At 43.8% G+C, this 18,385-nt stretch overlaps 1 protein-coding gene across 1 annotated transcript in view; it reads left to right on the plus strand.

Annotated features, from left to right (window-relative positions):
- The window catches only part of prex2 (phosphatidylinositol-3,4,5-trisphosphate-dependent Rac exchange factor 2), a 215,923-nt gene that overhangs the window by 47,207 nt on the left and 150,331 nt on the right, over window positions 1–18,385 (plus strand). The window contains exons 5-8 of the mRNA XM_084186138.1: window positions 3,697–3,798; window positions 8,356–8,517; window positions 17,358–17,491; window positions 17,722–17,825. Of these exons, the coding sequence (XP_084042264.1) occupies window positions 3,697–3,798; window positions 8,356–8,517; window positions 17,358–17,491; window positions 17,722–17,825 (502 nt within the window). The remainder of the gene's footprint in view (window positions 1–3,696; window positions 3,799–8,355; window positions 8,518–17,357; window positions 17,492–17,721; window positions 17,826–18,385) is intronic.

An 18,385-nucleotide genomic window follows, 5' to 3' on the forward strand; every position in this document is an offset into this window, starting at 1 on the left:
TAAATCTGTTTTACCTATTTTCTACCAGCATGTTAAATGTGCAACCAGAGGGGAAAAAAACTCTAGACCACCTTTACTCCACACACAGAGACGCGTACAAAGCTCTCCCTCGCCCTCCATTTTGCAAATCTGACCATAATTCTATCCTCCTGATTCCTGCTTACAAGCAAAAACTAAAGCAGGAAGCACAAGTGACTCGGTCAATAAAGAAGTGGTCAGAGGACGCAGATGCTAAGCTACAGGACTGTTTTGCTAGCACAGACTGGAATATGTTCCGGGATTCTTCTGATGGCATTGAGGAGTACACCACATCATTCACTGGCTTCATCAATAAGTGCATCGATGACGTCGTCCCCACAGTGACCGTATGTACATACCTCAACCAGAAGCCATGGATTACAGGCAACATCCGCACTGAGCTAAAGGGTAGAGCTGCCGCTTTCAAGGAGCGGGACTCTAACCCGGACGCTTATAAGAAATCCCACTATGCCCTCCGACGAACCATCAAACAGGCAAAGCGTCAATACAGGACTAAGATGGAATTGTACTACACCGGTTCCGACTCTCGTCGGATGTGGCAGGGCTTGCAAACTATTACAGACTACAAAGGGAAGCAGCGAGCTGCCCAGTGACACGAGCCTACCAGACAAGTAAATGTTCTTCTATGCTCGCTTCGAGGCAAGTAACACTGAAGCATGCATGAGAGCATCAGCTGTTCCGGACGACTGTGTGATCACGCTCTCCGTAGCCGATATGAGTAAGACCTTTAAACAGGTCAACATTCACAAGGCCGCAGGGCCAGATGGATTACCAGGGCGTGTACTCCGAGTCTGCGCTGACCAACTTACAAGTGTCTTCACTCACATTTTCAACCTGTCCCTGACTGAGTCTGTAATACCAACATGTTTCAAGCAAACCACCATAGTCCCTGTGCCCAAGAACACTAAGGTAATCTGCCTAAATGACTACAGACCCGTAGCACTCACGTCTGTAGCCATGAAGTTCTTTGAAAGGCTGGTCATGGCTCACATCAACAACATTATCCCAGAAACTAGACCCACTCCAATTTGCATACCACCCCAACAGATCAACAGATGATGCAATCTCTATTGCACTCCACACTGCCCTTTCCCACCTGGACAAAAGGAACACCTACGTGAGAGTGCTATTAATTGACTACAGCTCAGTGTTCAACAACATAGTGCCATCAAAGCTCATCACTAAGCTAAGGACCCTGGGACTAAACACCTCCCTCTGCAACTGGATCCTGGACTTCCTGACGGGCCGCCCCCAGGTGGTAAGGGTAGGCAACAACACATCTGCCACGCTGATCCTCAACACTGGGGTCTCTCAGGGGTACGTGCTCAGTCCCCTCCTGTACTCACTGTTCACCCATGACTGCATGGCTAGGCATGACTCCAACACCATAATTAAGTTTGCCGATGACACAACAGTGGTAGGCCTGATCACCGACAATGATGAGACAGCCTATAGGGGGGAGGTCAGAGACCTGGCCGTTTGGTGCCAGGATAACAACCTCTCCCTCAACGTGATCATGACAAAGGAAATGATTGTGGACTACAGGACAAGGAGGACCGAGCACGCCCCCATTCTCATCAATGGGGCTGTAGTGGAGCAGGTTGAGAGCTTCTAGTGCCTTGGTGTCCACATCACCAACAAACTATCATGGTCCAAACACACCAAGACAGTCGTGAAGAGGGCACGACCAGATTTGGCATGGGTCCTCAGATCCTCAAAAAGTTCTACAGCTGCACCATCGAGAGCATCCTGACTGGTTGCATCACTGCCTGGTATGGCAACTGCTCTGCCTCCGACCACAAGGCACTATAGATGGTAGTGCGTACCGCTCAGTATATCAAGCTTCCTGCCATCCAGGACCTCTATACCAAGCGGTGTCAGAGGAATGCCCTAGAAATGGTCAATAACTCCAGCTACCCTAGTCATAGACTGTTCTCTCTGTTACCGGAGTGCCAAGTCTAGGTCCAAAAGGCTTCTTAACAGCTTCTACCCCCAAGCCATAAGACCCCTGATCAGCTAATCAAATGGCTACCCGGACTATTTTGGCCCATTCCTCCTGACAGAGCTGGTGTAACTGAGTCAGGTTTGTAGGCCTCCTTGCTCACACACACTTTTTCAGTTCTGCCCACAAATGTTCTATAGGATTGAGGTCAGGGCTTTGTGATGGCCACTCCAATACCTTGATTTTGTTGTCCTTAAGCCATTTTGCCACAACTTTGGAAGTATGCTTGGGGTCATTGTCCATTTTGAAGACCAATTTGTGACCAAGCTTTAACTTCCTGACTGATGTCTTGAGATGTTGCTTCAATATATCCACATAATTTCCTTCCTCATGAAAAAAACTATTTTGTGAAGTGCACCAGGCCCTCCTGCAGCAAAGCACCCCCACAGCATGATGCTGCCACCCCCGTGCTTCACGGTTGGGATGGTGTTCTTCGGCTTGCAAGTTATCCCCTTTTTTCCTCCAAACATAACGATGGTCAATATGGCTAAACAGTTCTATATTTGTTTCATCAGACCAGAGGACATCTCTCCAAAAAGTACGATCTTTGTCCCCATGTGCAGTTGCAAACTGTAGTCTGGCTTTTTTATGGAGGTTTTGGAGCAGTGGCTTCTTCCTTGCTGAGCGGCCTTTCAGGTTATGTCGATATAGGACTCGTTTTACTGTGGATATAGATACTTTTGCACCTGTTTCCTCCAGCATCTTCACAAGGTCCTTTGCTGTTGTTCTGGGATGGATTTGCACTTTTCGCACCAAAGTACGTTCATCTCTAGGAGACAGAACACGTCTCCTTCCTGAGCGGTATGACGGCTGCGTGGTCCCATGGTGTTTATACTTGCGTACTATTGTTTGTACAGATGAACGTGGTACCTTCAGGCATTTGGAAATTGCTCCCAAGGATGAACCAGACTTGTGGAGGTCAACATTTTTTTTTCTGAGGTCTTGGCTGATTTCTTTTGATTTTCCCATGATGTCAAGCAAAGAGGCACTGAGTTTGAAGGTAGGCCTTGAAATACATCCACAGGTACACCTCCTATTGACTCAAATGATGTCAATTAGCCTATCAGAAGCTTCTAAAGCCATGACATCATTTTCTGGAATTTTCCAAGCTGTTTAAAGGCACAGTCAACTTAGTGTAGGTAAACGTCTGAGCCACTGGAATTGTGATATACTGAATTATAAGTGAAATAATCTGTCTGTAAACAATTGTTGGAAAAATTACTTGTGTCACGCACAAAGTAGATGTCCTAACCAACTTGCCAAAACTATAGTTTGTTAACAATACATTTGTGGAGTGGTTGAAAAACGAGTTTAAATTACTCAAATTTAAGTGTATGTAAACTTCCGACTTCAACTGTACAAATTACCTCGACTAACCTGTGCCCCCGCTTTGGATAAAAGCGTCTGCTAAATGGCATATTATTATTATTTATTATACATTGACTCTGTACCGGCACCCCCTGTATATAGCCTTGCTACTGTTATTTTACTGCTGCTCTTAAATTTCTTATTTTTACTTATCTATTTTTTACTAAACACTTATTTTTCTTAACTGTATTGTTGGTTAAGGGCTTGTACGTAAGCATTTCACTGTTGTATTCGGCGCCTGTGACAAATTACATTTGATTTGTTATCGTCTCCTTTGCTCCTGTTAGAACTGTATGTTGCTGGGGGGCAGGAAGAATACTGAGGTTCCATTGGAGGGCTACCTGGTCGCTCCCATTCAGAGGATCTGCAAGTACCCACTGCTGCTCAGGGTAAGTCCTGTATGGCCCCATCTGGATCACAGCTTCTCCTCGTCCTTCTTGTTTCGTGATCATCAGAGCCGTCCTGTCTTATTCATCTAAGCCTCCCTCTTTATGAAACGCTTGGTTGTCACATACTGCACACACACACACACACACACACACACACACACACACACACACAGTCGCTTATTTTCTCCAACAACAGGCAGACAGTATTAGGCACACCAGCCTTAGCAGCACATGCCAATGCCCCGGACTCACACAAATCCACTATCCCCAGCCTATACTTCACTCATACTCTCTTCATAGTCGATGTTTACCTTAGCCCATGTTAAAAGTGTGTGTGAAACAAAACACTGTTTCAAACGCTGTTAGGGTCCTGTGCTGTCTACCTTCATTAGTCTAGTTTAGATCTATGAATTCACACGGAGTGTAATCTAAACAGCCACCGGCATGAGAACCTAGATGGTAGATGTAACAATAATCTGAGGCGTAATCTGATTCTCTGTCATTTGAAGTCTTACAGCTGGAACTGCCCAGGCGATCTCTCTCAGTTTTCTTCTGAAATGGCACCCTATTCCCTATGTAGTGCACTACATCCCTATGGGCCCTGGTCAAAAGTAGTGCCCTACATAGGGAATAGGGTGCTATTTGCGACTCAACCTCAGTCTCCCTGTGTAAATAGCTAAGATAGAGATCGCTGGTTGTACAGTAGAAACTATCCAGAGAACCTAGACCTTAACAGCCGTCAGTAACTGACAGGCTAGGACTGTGTGTTTAGACAAGACAGATTTCCATCTCCTCCACCAGAGTGTCATGCAGTAGCCGGTAGTGATGTGCAGTTCGCAAACGATTCGTTCTTTTTTAACTACACTTTTTACTGACTCGAGAGTCATGATATTTTTTCCGAGTGACTCGTTCATTTTAGTTGTTTGTTTTGACCTGCTGGCGGCAATGAATTCTACAGCAGGAGTAATACGCGCTCCTTTGGAGACGTGCGCCGACCAACAATTTTCTATCATATATGCGAGCAGAAAAGTAGATCATGCTGCAGGCAGCGTAGAGGGCAAAAAGATATGTGTAGAACTGATCATTGATCGCATGGTGCAAAAATGAATGCAATCAATCGATTATTGAATGTTATCGATGGACACAGCTTTATAGAACCAAAACATACACACCCTGCCTCTGCTCAACACTCGAACGAATCGTTTGGGTGGCTGCTGAAGTTCGCGAACTATAGTCTATTGGACAAATCTCCCTTGAGGCAGTCAATCAATTGCATTCCGTTCACAATGTAGTCCGGTTGCGGCCGCAACTAGACTTCGTTTCAAAGGTATCAATAAATAATCGTATTTGTTTGCCTAGCGATCACAAATTACATTACTGACTCAAATGAACCAAATTAGTCTAGTCCAGGGGTGTCAAACTCATTTTAGCTCAGGGGCCACATGGAGGAAAATCTATTCCCAAGTGGGCCGGACCGGAAAAATCATGGTATATATAACTTAAAAACAACAACTTCAGATTGTTTTCTTTGTTTTAATACGATCAACATACAACATAAAGCTGGAGCCTGAGGACAGTGTGTCCAAAATAGTACAAGCACAACATCACTATTAATCATAAAACACATCAAGTTTATTTGAAAATTCTAAAGAAAAAGAACACACAAACACATAATGCCTCAGTGATTAACAGAACTGTTTCACAGATCACATAACTATATCAGGGTATCATTTCTCTGGCAGAAATGTAGATAAAAATAATGAAATCCTGTTCCCCAAACAAGTGCAAGAACCACAGAGTCAAGAATAGGTTAAATATACAAATAAAATAAAATCAATTAAAAACAATAGCACATCAACATAAAAACATATAAACATAAAGCTGGAGCCTGAGGACAGTGTCCAAAAGCACAACATCACTATTAATCATAAAACACCTCAAGTTATTTGAAAGTTCTGAGGACAAAGAACACACAAACACACAATGCCTCAGTGATTAACAGAACTGTTTCACAGATCACAGAACTATATCAGGGTGTCATTTCTCAGGCAGAAATGTAGATAAAAATAATGAAATCCTGTTCCCCAAACAAGTGCAAGAACCACAGAGTCAAGAATAGGTTAAATATACAAATAAAATAAAATCAATTAAAAACAATAGCACATCAACATAAAAACATATAAACATAAATCTGAAAGCGTTGCTCAAACTCCCATTAACAGTCCCGTTATTTTATCTTTGAACCGCTTCATGTCTGCCACATGTTGGGTCGCGCACACATTTTTCAGACAGGGGAAGTGAGCTGCATCACCACCGGCAAGTTGCGTCTCCCACAATGACAGCTTCAACTTGAAAGAACGTATGCTGTCATAATACTGCGTGACAACTTTGTTGCGCCCTTGCAGCTGTTTGTTCAAGTTATTCAGGTGCTCTGTAACATCCACCATAAATGCAAGGTCCTGCATCCATTCTGCGGAATGAAATTCTAACACTGGTTTGCCCTTTTCTTCCATGAACTGTTCAATTTCTTCTCGTAAATCAAAGAAACGCCTCAGCACAGCACCTCGGCTTAACCATCTTACCTCAGTGTGGTATGGCAGGCCATAGATGTGGTCTTTCTATCTGAGAAGGCTGTCAAACTGACGGTGATTCAGGCTTCTGGATCGGATGAAATTAACAGTTTGGATGACCACCTTCATGACATTATCCATCTTTAATGACTTGCAACACAAAGCCTCCTGGTGCAAAATACAGTGAAAAGTCAAAAAATCACGTCCTCCATTTGCAGATTGCACTTTCTCTCTGAACTTTGTCACAACGCCTGCTTTTTTCCCGATCATTGAGGGCGCACCATCTGTAGCCAGGCTGACAGCGCGGGACCAGTCCACTCCGACCCTGTCCAGCGCGCCGACGAGTGCGGTAAAAATATCAGCTGCTGTCGTTGTATCTGTCATCGGCACCAACTCCACGAACTCCTCGGTGATGGTCAATGTGTCATCAACTCCGCGGATGAAAATGGCCAGTTGTGCAACATCTGTAATGTCCGTGCTTTCATCAATTGCAACTGAAAACGCAATAAATGACTTTACTTTTTGCTTCAACTGGCTGTCCAAATCCACTGAAAGATCGGAAATCCTGTCTGCAACTGTGTTTCTTGTCAGGCTGATATTTGCAAAAGCCTGCCGCTTTTCAGGGCACACAATCTCCGCTGCCTTCATCATGCATGTTTTTACAAATTCACCCTCACTAAATGGTTTTGAAGCCACTGCGATTTCATTAGCAATGAGGTAGCTAGCTTTCACTGCAGCGTCACTGATGTCTCGGCTGTGAGTAAACACAGACTGCTGTTTCTTCAGACCCGCCAACAGTTCATTCACCTTCTCTCATCTCCGCTGTCCTTGAAAGTTGTCATATTTGTCGGCATGAAGACTCACATAGTGGCGACGAAGGTTATATTCTTTCAGCACTGCAACATGCTCTGAACACACCAAACATACAGCTTTCCCATTCAATTCAGTGAATAAATAGGATGACCATTTTTCTTGGAACACTCTGCACTCTGCGTCCACTTTTCTCTTTTTTGACAGAGACATATTGGGGCAATGAGGGTGCCAAAGCACATAATGTTAAAAGTAGAAACCGTAATAAATATCGCGGGCAAAACAAAGTAGCTCATTGGCTGCACGTGCTTGACCTACTTGCTCTGCCCCGGTATAAACAGTTTGCTTGCTTAACACAATTGCTATTGCGCCATCCAGTGGACGCAATTGGAACAGCAGTTTATTTTATTGAAAAATTGCAGCGCATTTTTATACTTTACAAAATTATTATTATTATTATTATTATTATTTATATATTTTTTCAAAATCATCTCGCGGGCCGGATTAAACCCGTTTGCGGGCCTGATCCGGCCCGCGGGCCGGACGTTTGACAACCCTGGTCTAGTCGTTCTTTTGACTGAACCAGTCGAAAAGATCAGAGCCAGTAAAAAGAGCCGACCTTCCCATCACCAGTAGTCGGCTGATCCACCTGGCTATTATATATCTAACTGTTATGTACAGTTACTGTTGTCTACATTTTCTCTCTCTCTCTCTCTCTCTCTCTCTCTCTCTCTCTCTCTCTCTCTCTCTCTCTCTCTCTCTCTCTCTTCTCCCCCTCCCATTTTTTTCTCTCTCTCTCTCTCTCTCTCTCTCTCTCTCTCTCTCTCTCTCTCTCTCTCTCTCTCTCTCTCTCTCTCTCTCTCTCTCTCTCTCTCTCCTGGGATATTAGTCTGTTATGTACTGTAAATCAAAGAGAACTGTTCAGCGGAAGGAAGGGAGGGAGAGTGAGTGGGCACATGTAGTAGGGGAAAGTTGCTGTTGCTGCATGTTTCCCACATCTTTTTTCCAAAAAGACAAAAAGGGTTAACCTTTGAATATCTATCCTCACCAGGCTTTTCAGATTTGCCTATGCTGCTCTCTGATCTGTGCGCGCGTGTGTGTGTGTGCGTGCGTTCGTGCATGTCTTTGTGCGTGCCTGCGTACGTGTGTGTGTGTTTGTGTGTGTTTGTTTGTGTAGGAGCTGCTAAAGAGGACGCCTAAGAAACACAATGACTACTCCCTGGTGCTGGAGTCTCTGCAGGTCATGAAGGCTGTCTGTTCCTCCATCAACGAGGCCAAGAGACAGATGGAGAAACTAGAGGTGCTGGAGGAGTGGCAGTCCCACATCGAAGGATGGGAGGTAGGTTCACATGTACTCTACAATACACCATACTGGCTAGTACCTATAGACTTAGGGTAGTGGAGGAGAAACTAAAGATCCTAGAAGAGTGGCAGTCCCACGTCGAGGGATGGGAGGTGGGTTCACATGTACAATACAATATACTATATAGTACACCATATTCAGATCCCACCGATGCCCACATCCCCTTTAAGACTTGCTGAAGCCAACTGTGAAAAAGAACATTCCTACTTTAAAATCAAAGTACTGCTATGAACCTGATGATGATTAGAGTAGTCACCTTAAAGCGTGAGAGGATTTAACAAGATGGTTGGTCCGGCCAGGCAGAAACTATTGGGGTATGTACTGTATGTGTGAATATTACAAAACATTGTTTGGCAGGGAATTTACTTCACATTCACCAGGCCTCGGCCGGCGATAGTTTTCTAAATTCATGCTACCAATCAAGTCTTAAAGGGGATGTGGGCATCGGTGGGATCTTAATGGTGCTGATTGTATGTCAGGGGCCTGGCGCCTGGGCTTCTTATGAAATGTACTTGGCTTAACACTGCGTCCCAAATGGCACCCTATTCCCATATTATAGTGCACTACTTTTGACCCGGGCCCACCCATAGGGCTCTGGTCAAAATAAGTGCACTTTATGGGGAATAGGGTGCCATTTGGGATACATACAGAGAGTGACAGAGAGTGCCCAAGACATCGATCATCCAGTGCTGAAAGAAGGCTTCTTAACAACACTAGGCCCTTGTCAGCTTAAGAGTCAGCTTAATTTTGAAGAGTCATGTTTTGATGACCATGATTTTGATCAGTTATGATAAAGATGGCTGTGGTTTAGATCAGTTATGATAGAAGATGGATGTGGTTTTGATCAGTTATGATGGAAGATGGCTGTGGTTTTGATCGGTTATGATAAAGATGGCTGTGGTTTTGATTGGTTATGATAAAGATGGCTGTGATTTTAATCAGTAATGTTAAAGATGGCTGTGGCTTTGATCGGTTATGATAAAGATGGCTGTGGTTTTGATCAGTAATGTTAAAGATGGCTGTGGTTTTGATAAGTTATGATAAAAACGGTTCTAGGTTTTCCAGATCTGTCTAGAGAGGTCAGCTCCGTGCCTCTGTGTTGTTTTATGGGACTTGTTGACAACGGAGTGTGTTGTTAGAGTGTAAACTGTGAATGCAGGCCTGCCAGGCTTTCTGGGTTGCATCCCAAATGGCACCCTATTCCCTATATAGTGCACTACTTTTGATCAGGGACCATAGGGATTCCCATTGGGCTCTGGTCAAAAGTAGTGCGCTATGTAGGGAATAGGGTGCCATTTGGGACTCAGCCCTGGTGCACAACAAAACACACCACAGAATCAGAAACAGTTGGATAATCTTTTATGAGCAAAATGTAACTGGAATGTCTTCTTATAAAAGACAGATGCAGCCTGAAATAAAATTATCGTGACTCAGATTCATTTCGTTTTTTCTTTTGTGGACGGATGCAGACACATTTTGACACTGGCTTAATCTTTCTGCCCTGTTAAACCCATTTAGCAGGAGAGGGACATTCTAAACGTTTACGTTTGCGGCCGAGCTAACTTTGTCATACAAACCTCTATATGAGTCCCAAATGGCACCCTATTCTCTTTTATAGTTTACTACTTTTGACCAGTAGTGCACTATATAGGGAATAGGGTGCCATTTGGGACACACACTCTCTGAAGGACTGAAAGGAAGTGAACTTGATGAGACTCAAACTGTTTGTAAGACATGGTGTTCTAGCCCAGGGACAATCTCTTCGGTCTTTAACACAACAGATTTTTTATTAAGCACGGACTGACCTCTTGGAAGAGAACACAAGTGTCTGGTTTAGCCTTTAGAGGTTCTGGTTCGTCAATGGCTATTTGTCAGAGTGTTACTGCAAATTGGGAAAATAGCAGCTGAAACACACACACACACACACACACACACACACACACACACACACACAAAGAAACTAAGAAGTGTAATGTGTAATCAGGAAAAGGGTGGAGGAGTGTGACATTTGCACGCCATGGTCTTAGAGAGCACAAGCTGTTCTCTGGTTTCCTCAATAGCTTTTATTAATGATAAACATTAGGTAATTCTGGAGCAGGTCACTACTCTACACGCCAGACACTGTTCTCTATTAGATGGGCCTAAGAGAGAAGAAAACTGGAAAGCAGAGAGAGAGGGATAGACAGAGCGAAAGAGAGAGGGGAGCAGATTGAGAAAGAGAGGGAGAGGGGAGAAATAGAGAGAGACCAAAGACAAAGGCAGAAGGAGGAAAAGGCAGAACAGAGAGAAGGAGAGAAATGTCCAGGGAGAGATCGTTGGTGTCTTGTGTTACTATGTGTGGGCGTTTAAAGAATGAACAGAAAGGATGGAGGGATGAGGGAGGAGGGAAGAGTGCGAGCCGAGGGCCTCAGTAAGTTTTTCCTCTGTCGCTTCCAGGTCGCGGCTGATAGCTCATTAGTGTAGAACCTTCTCCACATCTGTGTGCCCTCGGGTCACCATGGCAGCCAGGTTCACCGCCTTGCCGTGGGAGAGACAGTTCATATGCATCCCAAATGGCACCCTACTCCCTAAGTAGTGCACTACTTTTGACCAGGACCCATAGTGATTCCCATAGGGCTCTGGTCAAAAGTAGTGCACAATATAGAGATAGAGTGCCATTTGGGACGCAGGCAGGGCAGGGCGAGGGACCACAGTGGTTGGCTGCCAGCGGTTGCCACGACGATGATTGCCCATTGGTCAAGGCTTCTATGTCTGTACTGTGTCACCCGGTCTCTTGGGTCTCAGTTTGGAAGTGGTAAAAGTTATGTCCAAAACCCGAAAACTTAAAGCAGACATTGAATATCCCTTTGATCATGGTGAAGTTATTAATTATACTTTGGATGGTGTATCAATACACCCAGTCACTACAAAGATACAGGCGTCCTTCCTAACTCTGTTACCGGAGAGGAAAGAATGTGCTCAGGGATTTCACCATAAGGCCAATGGTGACTTTAAAACAGTTACAGAGTTTAATGGCTGTGATAGGAGAAAACTGAGGATGGATCAACAACATTGTAGTTACTCCACAATACTAACCTAATTGACAGAGTGAAAAGAAGGAAGGCTGTATAGAATAAAAATATTCCAAAACATGCATCCTGTTTGCAACAAGGCACTAAAGTAATACTGCACAAAATGTGGCAAAGCAATTAACTTTGTCTTGAATACAAAGTGTTATGTTTGGGGCAAATCCAATACAACACGTTACTGAGTACCACTCTCCATATTTTCAAGCATAGTGGTGGCTGCATCATGTTATGGGTATGCTTGTAATCGTTAAGGACTGGGGAGTTTTACAGGATAAAAATTGAATGGAATGGAGCTAAGCACAGGCAAAATCCTAGAGGAAAACCTGGTTCAGTCTGCTTTCCACCAGACACTGGGAGATTAATTCACCTTTCAGCAGGACAATAGTCTAAAACACAAGGCCAAATCTACACTGGAGTTGCTTACCAAGAAAACAGTGAATGTTCCCGAGTGGCCAAGTTACAGTTTTGACTTAAATCTACTTGAAAATCTATGGCAAGACCTGGAAATGTTTGTCTAGCAATGATCAACAATCAATTTGACAGAGCTTGAAGAATTTTTTAAAGAATAATGGGCAAATATTGTAGCACAATCCAGGTGTGGAAAGCTCTTAGAGACTTACCCAGAAAGACTCACAGCTGTGATCGCTGCCAAAAGTGCTTCTACAAAGTATTGACTCGGGTGTGAATACTTATGTAAATGAGATATTTCTGTATTTCGTTGTCAGTACATTTTCAAAAGTTTCTGAAAACATGTTTTCACTTTGTCATTATGGGGTTTTGTGTGTAGATGGGTGAGAAAAAATAAATATATAATCCATTATGAATTCAGGCTGTAACACTAAAATGTGGAATAAGTCAAGGGGTATGAATACTTTCTGAAGGCACTGTATGCTGTTTCTCTCTCTTTCTCTTTCTCTCTCTTTCACTCACTCACTCGCTCGCTCGCTTTCTCTTATTGTATTATGCCTGGCACTCCTCTGACAGTTAAAAGAGGGGGATGAGAGTTAGATGAAACAGACCATAGACTGTGGAGTGTTGTTTAGGCTTCAGGCCCCACTACTCACTCAATAGCCTCTCTATGGAACAGCTGTGGGCTGGAGAGAGTGAAGAGGGGGGAGAGGAGGAAAGAGCGAGAGAAGACAGGAAAAGGGAGAGAGGTGTATAGTGAGACGAAAGAGAGAGAAATAGACAGAGGGAGGAACAAATACAGAAGTAGTGCACTAAATAGGGTAGCTCAGTTGGTAGAGCACGGCGCTTGCAATGCCAGGGTTGTGGGTTCGTTTCCCACGGGGGGCCAGTATGAAAAATGTATGCACTCACTAACTGTAAGTCGCTCTGGATAAGAGCGTCTGCTAAATGACTAAAATGTAAAATGTATAGGGAGCCATTTTGAAAGCAGACCTGGAGTGTTCTCTCACAGAAAGTGTCTGTAGTGTCTGTTCCAGTGGACAGTAAGTTGAGGATTAGTGTGTAGTCTGGACCGGTGGCGGTGGCATTCAGCTGGTCTGGCCCCCACTGGTAGAAATGAACACCTCATCTTGGCCTTGGGCAAGAAAGAAGTACTCTGAGAAAGATGGAGAAGAGAAAGGAGGGAGTGGAAGGGAGAGGAGGAGAGAGGAGGGAGTGGAGGAGCGAGTTGTTCAAAAGAAAAGAAAGAGAAAGAGAGCGACAAAGATGGATAAAGATGGAGAGAAGTGAGGAAAGAGAGAAGGGGGAAGCTCTAGAGGGGGATAGAGGTGAGGAAAGAAAGAAACAAGAAAGAGGGGCCAAGGAAAGATTAGAAAGGGAAAGCAAAGAACGTCAGAGACTTGGGAGATGGGAATAGGTCAAGAAAAAGAAGGAGTGGGAGTTGCAATAATCAATGAGAGAGAGAGAGTAGAGAGAGAGGGAGATTGGCCCGTGTGGATTCCTCAGCAGGAGGAAATGTTTAGCATAACTTCTGGCTCTGCTCGTTCCGGGAGTTATATTTAGATCTAACAGGCAGGGTTGCTCAAACGCAACATATACAGTGGGGAAAAAAAGTATTTAGTCAGCCACCAATTGTGCAAGTTCTCCCACTTAAAAAGATGACAGACAAAATGAGATTTTTTTCTCTCCAGAAAATCACATTGTAGGATTTTTAATGAATTTATTTGCAAATTATGGTGGAAAATAAGTATTTGGTCAATAACAAAAGTTTCTCAATACTTTGTTATATACCCTTTGTTGGCAATGACACAGGTCAAACGTTTTCTGTAAGTCTTCACAAGGTTTTCACACACTGTTGCTGGTATTTTGGCCCATTCCTCCATGCAGATCTCCTCTAGAGCAGTGATGTTTTGGGGCTGTCGCTGGGCAACACAGACTTTCAACTCCCTCCAAAGATTTTCTATGGGGTTGAGATCTGGAGACTGGCTAGGCCACTCCAGGACCTTGAAATGCTTCTTACGAAGCCACTCCTTCGTTGCCCGGGCGGTGTGTTTGGGATCATTGTCATGCTGAAAGACCCAGCCACGTTTCATCTTCAATGCCCTTGCTGATGGAAGGAGGTTTTCACTCAAAATCTCACGATACATGGCCCCATTCATTCTTTCCTTTACACGGATCAGTCGTCCTGGTCCCTTTGCAGAAAAACAGCCCCAAAGCATGATGTTTCCACCCCCATGCTTCACAGTAGGTATGGTGTTCTTTGGATGCAACTCAGCATTCTTTGTCCTCCAAACACGACGAGTTGAGTTTTTACCAAAAAGTTCTATTTTGGTTTCATCTGACCATATGACATTCTCCCAATCCTCTTCTGGATCATCCAAATGCACTCTAGCAAACTTCAGACGGGCCTGGACATGTACTGGCTTAAGCAGGGGGACACGTCTAGCACTGCAGGATTTGAGTCCCTGGCGGCGTAGTGTGTTACTGATGGTAGGCTTTGTTACTTTGGTCCCAGCTCTCTGCAGGTCATTCACTAGGTCCCCCCGTGTGGTTCTGGGATTTTTGCTCACCGTTCTTGTGATCATTTTGACCCCACGGGGTGAGATCTTGCGTGGAGCCCCAGATCGAGGGAGATTATCAGTGGTCTTGTATGTCTTCCATTTCCTAATAATTGCTCCCACAGTTGATTTCTTCAAACCAAGCTGCTTACCTATTGCAGATTCAGTCTTCCCAGCCTGGTGCAGGTCTACAATTTTGTTTCTGGTGTCCTTTGACAGCTCTTTGGTCTTGGCCATAGTGGAGTTTGGAGTGTGACTGTTTGAGGTTGTGGACAGGTGTCTTTTATACTGATAACAAGTTCAAACAGGTGCCATTAATACAGGTAACGAGTGGAGGACAGAGGAGCCTCTTAAAGAAGAAGTTACAGGTCTGTGAGAGCCAGAAATCTTGCTTGTTTGTAGGTGACCAAATACTTAATTTCCACCATAATTTGCAAATAAATTCATTAAAAATCCTACAATGTGATTTTCTGGATTTCTTTTTCTCATTTTGTCTGTCATAGTTGACGTGTACCTATGATGAAAATTACAGGCCTCTCTCATCTTTTTAAGTGGGAGAACTTGCACAATTGGTGGCTGACTAAATACTTTTTTTCCCCACTGTACATTCCCAACATAGTTGACAAGGTAAGGAGAAGGGCTGTGGAGTTTATCGCAACCTATTCCCTACATAGTGCACGACTACTGCTATGGGCTCTGGTCAAAAGTAGTGCACTATATAGAGAATAGGGTGCCATTTGGGACACAGTCACAGATCCACATGGTGTGACTTGATAGGATGTTATTATATAGTAGTAACGGCTCTATTCTTTAAAGCCCCCAATCAATCTAATACTGAGGATGTGTGTTGAGTTTTTACAGACCCCTTAAGAGAGAAACCAGGAAAGGCATTCACAGAGAAACCATGCACAGTGAATTAAACTCACTACCCAAGGAGCAACTGTGTACTGCAATTTTACACTGTTAGGCATACTGTATGCTACATGTCCGATGTCATGGTGGCTACACAGAAAACCCTCCAGACGAACACAATCCTGCGATCACATAGTTCAACGCATAATCAACCCATAATCAACCATTCACTGCATAATACAGTTGAAGTCGGAAGTTTACATACATAAAACTCGTTTTTCAACCACTGCACAGATTTCTTGTTAACAAACTATAGTTTTGGCAAGTCGGTTAGGACATGTACTTTGTGCATGACACAAGTAATGTTTCCAACAATTGTTTACAGACAGATTATTTCACTGTATCACAATTCCAGTGGGTCAGAAGTTTACATACACTAAGTTGACTGTGCCTTTAAACAGCTTGGAAAATTCCAGAAAATGATGTTATGGCTTTAGAAGCTTCTGATAGGCTAATTGACATCATTTTAGTCAATTGGAGGTGTACCTGTGGATGTATTTCAAGGCCTACCTTCAAACTCAGTGCCTCTTTGCTTGACATCATGGGAAAATCAAAAGAAATCAGCCAAGACCTGAAGGTACCACGTTCATCTGTACAAACAATAGGACGCAAGTATAAACACCATGGGACCACGCAGCCGTCATACCGCTCAGGAAGGAGACGCGTTCTGTCTCCTAGAGATTAACGTACTTTTGTGCGAAAAGTGCAAATCCATCCCAGAACAACAGCAAAGGACCTTGTGAAGATGCTGGAGGAAACAGGTACAAAAGTATCTATATCCACAGTAAAACTAGTCCTATATCGACATAACGTGAAAGGCCACTCAGCAAGGAAGAAGCCACTGCTCCAAAACCGCCATAAAAAAGCCAGACTACGGTTTGCAACTGCACATGGGGACAAAGATCGTACTTTTTGGAGAGATGTCCTCTGGTCTGATGAAACAAAAATAGAACTGTTTGGCCATAATGACCATCGTTATGTTTGGAGGAAAAAGGAGGTTGCTTGCAAGCCGAAGAACACCATCCCAACCGTGAAGCACGGGGGTGGCAGCATCATGCTGTGGGGGTGCTTTGCTGCAGGAGGGACTGGTGCAATTCACAAAATAGATGGCATCATGAGGAAGGAAAATTATGTGGATATATTGAAGCAACATCTCAAGACATTAGTCAGGAAGTTAAAGCTTGGTCACAAATGGGTCTTCCAAATGAACAATGACCCCAAGCATACTTCCAAAGTTGTGGCAAAATGGCTTAAGGACAACAAGGTCAAGGTATTGGAGTGGCCATCACAAAGCCCTGACCTCAACCCTATAGAACATTTGTGGGCAGAGCTGAAAAAGCGTATGCGAGCAAGGAGGCCTACAAACCTGATTCAGTTACACCAGCCCTGTCAGGAGGAATGGGCCAAAATTCACCCAACTTATTGTGGGAAGCTTGTGGAAGGCTACCCGAAACATTTGACCCAAGTTAAACAATTTAAAGGCAATGCTACCAAACACTAATTGAGTGTATGTAAATTTCTGACCCACTGGGAATGTGATGAAAGAAATAAAAGCAGAAATAAATCATTCTCTCTATTATTATTCAGACATTTCACATTCTTAAAATAAAGTGGTGATCCTAACTGACCTAAGACAGGGAATTTGTACTAGGATTAAATGTCAGGAATTGTGAAAAACTAAGTTTAAATGTATTTGGCTAAGGTGTATGTAAACTTCTGACTTCAACTGTATGTGGTGGGTTACATATTTAACAAAGCGCCGCACTATTACAGCAGAAAACTGACAAGGACCAACGGAACGGGTGGATCCCCGGCCTGGTCTAGTAGCCAAGTCTACACAGTATCTACACCACTGTGTGTCTCTTCCCAGGGTTCCAATATAACAGACACGTGTACAGAGATGTTGATGCATGGAGTCCTGCTGAAGATCTCAGCTGGTAACATCCAGGAACGCATCTTCTTCCTCTTCGACAACCTGCTGGTTTACTGCAAGAAGAAAAACAGGTGTGACCGGACTGCCACACCTCTCTCTGACATCTTTGTTTCCCCTTACCATAGGCTTGTACAGATACTTCAAGCAGCACCAGCTACTTTCTATCAATCTCCACTGTGTGTTGTTTCATTAGCCAGAAGGGCACTGTATAGTTCGCTAGCCTAGGTATCTACTTGTTTCTATGTGTTGCCTTGCCTTGTGTGACGAGACAATGTTAAGTTGGCTTGAATGTTGTTCCCAGGCGTTTAAAAAACAGCAAGGCGGTTACAGAGGGACCTCGTTACCTGTTCAGAGGGAGAATCAACACAGAGGTGATGGAAGTGGAGAACGTAGATGATGGAACAGGTGAGTTCTACCCGTAACAGGTCACTCAGGGTGTGTCTCAAATGGCACCCTATTCCCTAAATAGTGCACAACTTTTAAACAGCCATTTCAGACGCAACCCTTATCCTATTTCGCAACCCAACTACCATCCAATGCTCGGGAGGAAACCCTGAGCTAACAACAAAAGGCATCTTTATTGCAGTATTTCTTCTGTCAAAAGTGGATTCGTTATCTCCATGTACTGCAGACAATCTGCATTTCTTTATGTAGACAATCAATTCAATTTTTAGTGCGGCAACACATTGTTCCCAATTTGCTGTTTGGGAGGAATTGATTTTGTCTCCACGGATCAGAACACATTTATATTATTTTTGCTTCTTACTTTGTACGTCCCAAATGGCACCCTATTCCCTACATAGTGCAGTAATTTTGACCAGGGCACATAGGGCTGTGGTCAAAGGTAGTGCACTATAAAGAGAATAGGGTGTCATTTGGAACTCTGAACACATTTAATAACACATTGTTATTAGGCGGCAGGTAGCCTAGCGGTTAGAGCGTTGTGCCAGTAACCAAAAGGTCGC

This window comes from Coregonus lavaretus (genome assembly GCF_964263955.1).
Source record: "Coregonus lavaretus genome assembly, chromosome: 2".
NCBI classification, from domain to species: Eukaryota; Metazoa; Chordata; class Actinopteri; order Salmoniformes; family Salmonidae; genus Coregonus; species Coregonus lavaretus.